A 7,306-nucleotide genomic window follows, 5' to 3' on the forward strand; every position below is an offset into this window, starting at 1 on the left:
TGTTTCCTAAAGCAAAAAATTGGGCTATGGTTACACTTTTTGAAAATTTCATGGTGTTGGATTTGCTCGTGCTACAATAGGGGTCTATGGTAACATATTTTGAACCTTTGGTAACATAGCTAAAAATGTAACAATAGACCTCCTATGCTTACACTTTCAGTATCATGGTTACAAAAGGCATGTGTAACCATAGTTCTATTGTAACACCCATAAAAATCTAGTAACATCAAAAAATATGTTACAATAAACTCTTTCGCAACATCATATATGCTATTGTAACACTGGACGATAAAACAGTTCTATCTTTTGGCAACATCTTTATATCTTATTGTAACATTTTTTAACACTTATGTATTTATTGTTACATTTTTTCATGTTTTAACCAACATAAAAATATCTACTAATTACACTTGTAACACTCAAAACTTAAATACATATTTAACTTAAAAACTCAAATCTAAAGTTAAAATACAACACAACAATACAAAATTTTAAGTCAACTAAAATAAACAAAGTTTGCAAATTCATCCAAAAGCCACCACATTTGACCACATTTCTAATTAAACAAAAATAATCTACAGTTCTAACATCAAATTTATCTTCCAACAAGTTCCTGCCTTGCCACAAATAATTCATGTGCTTCCACTTGTGCTTTCTGCAGCTCAACTGTGTGGGACTTAACTGATTTGAGGTCAGCTCAACTGATCAGCTCAACTAGCTTTATTCTCCCATAGGACTATGCAACCGGTCATAAAGCTGTAATTTATCACAGTTCTTAGTGTACGTAAATCATGAATGTCCTTTCTGGGTTTTTTGATACATTAACATTTAACACCATAAAATGAGAGTCTATTCACATCAATTAACAATCAAAACTCTAATTATCTTGGTTAGTGTAAACGGTAGATTCTACCCCACCATACAATTAATAAAATCTACTAAAGAAAAACAAATGTATATTCATTACCTCATTAACATAACTTAGAATGCGATCATGGGTCAGATTTTGCTTAAGCTGATTCTGCATCCACGTCACTGTCATTTCACAGGTAGAGCACAGAGCATTATGATGCCCGGAGGACCAACCATTTTTCTCATCTACGACACTCTCAATTCCGCTACTGTGTCAGCATAATCATAGATACATTTAATTTAGGTACATATAAAATTTCATAATGTCTAACTGCAGTAACCAATATTATTGTAATTTGGCTTAGTCTTCTAACCTAACACCACGAGTTCCGTCGAAGGTGCACAAACCAATCTGGGAGCATATCATTTTTGAATAAAGTCCATGATCATCAGAGTTAGTCAATTATCCATGTTATATTACATTAAATAAAGTCCAGAGTTCAAAAATCACTCTTGTTAAACTAATACAAGAAAATCATCAATTCAAAATTCCATTCCTTAAATACCTCAGTTAAAAGCAAATCTATAATTTTCTGTCCATATTGATCAACAACAGACTTGCATTCTTGGCTAACAACACCAACTGCCCCAATAGCATGATTTATCATGGTGATCACTGCCTGCAAACATGTGTAGAGGGAATATCAATAATTTATAGAAGAAACATACAACAATTTAGGGAGATCTGCAGCATTAGCTTACCGTTGGACTTGCTAAGAAAGAAGTACCAGAATCAGCAATTGCAGAGCAACCTTCATTACAGTAACCTGCAAATGTAATCATGCTTTTATTACGAGCGTAAATAATTTAGCTTCCGTGTCTTTTTTTTTAGTATTGTCTCTTTCTTTTACATGTGAAATTACATGCATAGTGTTGGATGTATGTTGTTAGGAAGTGCCAGGAGAGAGGTGTAGGGACTAACTGTAAGTTACTAGTTTCTTTTACTTTATTGCTATTTAGAACTGAGCACCAAAGACAGCATACCAGTTTCTTTTCCATCAATGAGAACGTCACCCATTTTAAACTATCACGAGAAAAGAATTAATGGTAAAACATAATCAAATAACAGAGTGAAAAGTTACATTGAACTTTAATATCATTATATCAACCTGCCAATAACCTTTCTGTGTGACTGGAACATAAGTGTGTTCACCTTCGTAGTGTTTTGAATCAACCCCACCAAATATAATTTCACCTCATTCCTCTTCCCCTGTATGTCGATTAAGCCAAAATAAGAATATTTGCTCCTTAACGAGACCTTGTTTCACCATATTATACCCTGTAACATACAACACAGGTTTTAAATCCACCATGTACATCTCTGAGTGGATCAAACATCTGAAGGTCAAAGAGGGGAAAACAAAATACCAAGTTCAAGTCTTAAAAACTCCAAAATCCCTGCACATATCATAGAAATGATCGATTTGAAGATGCCAGTACCGATAAGCTACAGCTGTGTTAAGCCATTTCTCTGGCCCGTGAATTTTCTTGCTAGTGGAACAATTATTTGTTTGTAGACTAGCACCCAGAACATACAACTGATGGAGTTGAATATATTAACTAAAGCTGGTGGAAACTCAAAGCCGGATTTTCCCACTCGAGTATCCATTGTACTGCCTTGCAGCATAAAAAAGATGCCTTTTTGGACATACATCATGCTAAAGATTATACCTGTAGCCCATAGAGGAAGCAACCGTACTAGAGCTTTTAGCTCCTCAACTTCAGTCATTGTGCAAAGACTCTGTGTTTATTGAGCCTTCTATAAGGTCCAATTCCACATCCACGGCTACCTTGTCGAAAAAACTGAAACATATTTTAGAGGACAACAATTGTTAGTGAAGAAACCAAGTCTCTCCAGATTCATTGGAAAATGACTAGTCATTACATAGTGCAATTTATTAATAGAAACTTTATTACCTTAAGCTTTTGGTGTGATCGAGCTTACGGCTTCTTGTTGCAGCTTTAACTTCTATTGCAACTTTTTCTCAAAGAGAGCACAGTTGGTGTAATTGGACCAACAAACCTCTTCCCATACAAGTAAGACATAGGTAGATAAACCATCCGACAGTGACACCACATTCTTCCTGCACAAAAGTGGCAAAATGAAGGTTATTTCATTATAGAGAAAATGCAGCTTTGTCAAAGCATAAAACACTTTCACTCTAAGATAGTTTTTTTTGAAAAACAAATCACCAACTTTTGAAAGAATTAGTTTAGGAGATTATTTTTATATAATTAGATTGATAGAATACATGAAAAGTAACAAGGCATCATATGGAAGATATGAACAAAATAGTCATCCCAAAAAGTTAACAACCTGTATATTCCTATTCCTGTAAAGTAAGAGTGTAGTAGTCCTAAACATGAAAACAATAGCTCTAGGTTTCAATGACCATTTTGTTTAAAAAAAAGCATCTGAAAAATTGCCACAACATATGGTACAGTTTCTAGGTTTTAGAAATCTTCAGTAATTCATCTCAACCCATTAGCTCTGATGTTGGTACATTTGAGTGAAATATAAATGTATTCTCCTGATAGATAGGATCAAACCCCCCTCACTTTTGAATTGTTAACCAATATATACATTACACACACATTTGAATTGTTAACCAATATATACATTACACACACATTTGAAACTATAAAAAACCTAAGGTAAACTGCAAAAAACCTAAGATAACCTATACACGCAACACAACAATGGGGAAAAATCTGAGCAAAGTACTAAAGTAGTACCTGCATTTTCAAGGTCTGGAACTGCAAGAACATTTTGGCCAATATATAATACATGAAATCTGCGATAACTGTGAGAAATCCAATTCATAGTATTATACTTCATCGAAACAGACTCACCAGATGTTATTCACTTAACAGTATAAACAGAATATATACATTAATACAACACATATGTAGCTAGAGAGAGAGAGAGTGCACCAGACTTAGGAGGAGAAGGAGAATCGAAAGCGAAAGTAGAAGAATCATCATCATCTAAATTAGGACTCGTCGAAAAAGCCTTACTGGGATTCACCTTAGCTTCGTCTTCATCTCCTATATAAAATCAAACATCAATCTAATCACAATACAATAACACAATTATCAAATCAAACATAAAACACACACAGTAAAAATATAATATAAATCACTTAATAAACATCATTCATCAAAATAAGTAAATATCTCTCACACACACGAGAGAGAGGGAGAAAGAGAGATTCAAACATCAATGATGATAATAAATGAATCTCTCTCACAGAGAGAGGGGAGAGATAGAAAGAGAGCAGAACCCATATCAGAACAAGAAAAATTCAACGATTCATTCGCGATTGAAAACCCCAATTACTCAACCCCTAAACCCGACTGAGAAAAGCTCTATTAAAAAAAAACCCGCAATTACTCAACCCCTAAACCCAACTGAGAAGACTCTGATTAGCTCCGAACCCTAATTCATCTTCTGCAATAGCTATGAACCCAAATGTTTGTGTGTGTTTTGATGTATGAGAGTGTGATGAGAGTGTTTGTGTGTGTTTTTGAGATGAGTTTTGGAGATGAGCGGGGTATTAGTTAATTTTGGGCCGCCCAAAAATAAATTTGGTCTAAAAAAAGAAGCGCCTAAAACATTGTCCAAAGGAAAAAAAGAGCCGCCTAACACATTTTTTGATATCAATGCTTACGTTTTTTTTATGTTACAATAGCAATTTGCTCCTGTCTACGGTAACACTTATTAATCTCTACTGTAACGTTAAAAAAATATGTTAGCTTAGATCAATTTTGGGGGATGTAAGGTAACATTTTTGCTTGTAACACCAAAAAAGTGTTGGGAGAGGCCATATATGGTGTAGTGGTTGGGAGAGGCCAAAGATACCTACGAAAGTGCGAAGTTTTCTAGGATTGGCAGGGTATTATAGAAGGTTTGTCAAGGATTTTTCAAAAATCGCCAAAATCGCCACGCCATTGACTAAGTTAACCAGGATGAATCAGAAGTTCGAATGGAGTGCGGAATGTGAGGATAGCTTTCAAGAGTTGAAACAGAGATTGGTAACAGCTCCGGTGTTAGTACTACCAGATGACCAAGGAAACTTTGTGATTTTTAGCGACGCTTCACAAAAAGGATTGGGCTGTGTGCTAATGCAACACAATAAGGTGATCGCGTATGCATCAAGACAGTTAAAACCGCATGAATTAAAGTACCCGACGCATGATTTGGAACTAGCCGCCATAGTGTTCGCACTTAAGATTTGGAGACATTATCTCTACGGAGAAAAGTTTAAAATCTACACGGATCACAAGAGTTTAAAGTACATTTTCACTCAGAAGGAGCTCAATATAAGGCAAAGGAGATGGTTGTAATTAATCAAGGATTACGATTGTTCAATAAATTATCATCCTGGAAAGGCGAATGTTGTAGCCGATGCTTTAAGTAGGAAGGAGAAATTGGATATGATGGCAACACCAAAGGAATTGTCTGAAGAGATTAAGAAATTTGGATTGGAACTTTATGATAGTGGAATAGTTGAAGAAGTTTGTCATGCAATGACTTTTCAGCCAACACTAGTGGAAAGGATAAGGAAATGTCAGGAAGAAGTAATGGAGAAAGAAAAATCAGCTAACTGGAGAAGAGATTGGCACTCAAAGGGATGAGCAAGGTATACTAAGGTTTTCCTCAAGAATTTTGGTTCCTCATGTACCTGAATTGAAGAATGAGATCCTACAAGAAGCCCACAATTCAAGATTTTCAATCCACCCGGGGAGCACCAAGATGTATTGGGACTTAAAGCAGAACTTTTGGTGGCCAAATATGAAGCGAGACGTGGCAGAATGGATTGCAAAGTGTTATACTTGTCAGAAAGTGAAGGCAGAACATCAACGACCAAATGGATTAATTCAGCCCCTAAAGATTCCAGAATGGAAATGGGAAAATATTGCTATGGACTTTATAGTGGGACTACCGCGAACGAAATCCGGACATGATGCTATATGGGTTATAGTTGATCGCCTTACGAAGTCGGCGCATTTCCTTCCAATTAATGAGAAGTCGTCATTGGATAAATTGGTTCATCTGTATGTGCGTGAAATCGTACTAAGGCATGGAGTACCCGTATCGATAGTTTCAGACAGAGATCCCCGATTTAACTCGAGATTCTGGAAGCAATTTCAAGAAAGTCTTGGCACGAAATTGAACATGAGTACGGCGTACCACCCGCAGACTGATGGTCAGAGCGAAAGGACAATTCAAACAATCGAAGACATGTTGCGCAGTTGTGCAATCGATTTTATAGGAAGTTGGGATGACCACTTGCCATTGATATAATTCTCTTACAACAACAGCTATCACTCCAGTATTGGCATGCCACCATACGAAGCTTTGTACGGACGAAAATGTAGATCACCGACAAGTTGGGATGAAGTAGGAGAAGGAAGGATTCTAGGCTCGCAATTGGTACAACAGTTGCATGAGACAGTCAAGTTAATTCAGAAAAGGTTACTTGCTGCTCAAGATAGACAGAGGAAGTATGCGGATCCAGCGCGTAAGGATGTTAGATTCCAAGTAGGCGAAGCCGTTTTGTTAAAGGTGTCACCAAGAAAAGGGTTATCTAGATTTGGCAAGAAAGGGAAGTTAACACCTAGATATATAGGTCTTTTTGAAATTTTGAGTCAAGTGGGGAAGGTAGCCTACGAGTTAGCCTTACCACCTCAGTATCAGCATGTGCATAATGTATTCCATGTGTTATTGCTTAAGAAATACAATCCTGACGCCAGCCATGTGATAGAATATGAACCTGTAGAAATTCAGGCAGACCTATCATTTGTGGAGAAACCTGTCAAATTACTCGACTGGCAAGTAAAGAGTCTTAGGAATAAGTCGGTAAAGTTAGTGAAAGTACTTTGGAGGAACCCGAAGGTCGAAGAATCAACTTGGGAGTTAGAGTCTGATATGCGTTCCCGGTATCCTCATCTGTTCTTTTAGATTCTGGGGACAGAATCCCTTAAGGGGGAGAGGATGTTACGACCGGCATTTTTTGTAATATTAATTTTGGACTTGGTATAATATTAGAGCCGGATGTAAATATACTTAATGGTTGTACGTTGTGTGAATGAAAATTTCTGTATTTTAAATTTGCTTTATGTAGTATATGATTTTTCAAAGCAAGAGTTTATTTATTTCCCTTATTTTTGATTTATAAGGAATATTCTAAACCTTGGAAAATTTTCTTTTAAAAGTTATTTTGTTCACAAATTTCAAAAGTGATTTTATAAAATTTCTAAAAATCCAAGTTATTTTATGGTATAAATTTTATAATTTTTGAACTTGTATTTTATTTTATAAAAATAAATCTTTACAAATTTTATTTGTTATAATTAGCAAATTACATAGAAGCCCTTGCATGCAAATCAT

General features: G+C 35.7%; 1 protein-coding gene across 4 annotated transcripts; it reads right to left on the bottom strand.

Annotated features, from left to right (window-relative positions):
• Positions 1–410: 410 nt before the first annotated feature.
• On the bottom strand, positions 411–4,483 carry LOC141707925 (aspartic proteinase-like). Of its 4 annotated transcripts, none has more exons than XM_074511370.1 (12): positions 4,101–4,483; positions 3,847–3,960; positions 3,649–3,716; positions 2,830–2,996; positions 2,281–2,715; positions 2,033–2,191; positions 1,897–1,936; positions 1,615–1,679; positions 1,419–1,532; positions 1,227–1,264; positions 968–1,121; positions 411–756 (listed from the first exon to the last, which is right to left on the bottom strand). In XM_074511370.1, the coding sequence occupies exons 6-12, from the start codon at positions 2,051–2,053 to the stop codon at positions 721–723; spliced, it is 468 nt and encodes a 155-aa protein (XP_074367471.1). In that variant the 5' UTR covers positions 2,054–2,191; positions 2,281–2,715; positions 2,830–2,996; positions 3,649–3,716; positions 3,847–3,960; positions 4,101–4,483; the 3' UTR covers positions 411–720. The 4 variants fall into 4 exon arrangements, with proteins under 4 accessions (XP_074367471.1, XP_074367473.1, XP_074367472.1 ...); XM_074511372.1 differs by having other exon boundaries at positions 2,281–2,310; positions 2,584–2,715; positions 3,847–4,483; XM_074511371.1 differs by having other exon boundaries at positions 3,649–3,960.
• Positions 4,484–7,306: the final 2,823 nt, after the last annotated feature.

Source organism: Apium graveolens, chromosome 2 (genome assembly GCF_009905375.1).
Source record: "Apium graveolens cultivar Ventura chromosome 2, ASM990537v1, whole genome shotgun sequence".
NCBI lineage: Eukaryota > Viridiplantae > Streptophyta > Magnoliopsida > Apiales > Apiaceae > Apium > Apium graveolens.

What these genes read in the sequence shown, in the direction of transcription:
- LOC141707925 (XM_074511370.1), bottom strand. Translation starts at nt 2,053, where the DNA reads ATGTTCCAGTCACACAGAAAG. An exon ending in CTTTCTTAGCAAGTCCAACG is followed by an intron (nt 1,533 to 1,614) that starts GTAAGCTAATGC and finishes ACATGTTTGCAG; the next exon opens with GCAGTGATCACCATGATAAA. An exon ending in GACGGAACTCGTGGTGTTAG is followed by an intron (nt 1,122 to 1,226) that starts GTTAGAAGACTA and finishes ATGCTGACACAG; the next exon opens with TAGCGGAATTGAGAGTGTCG.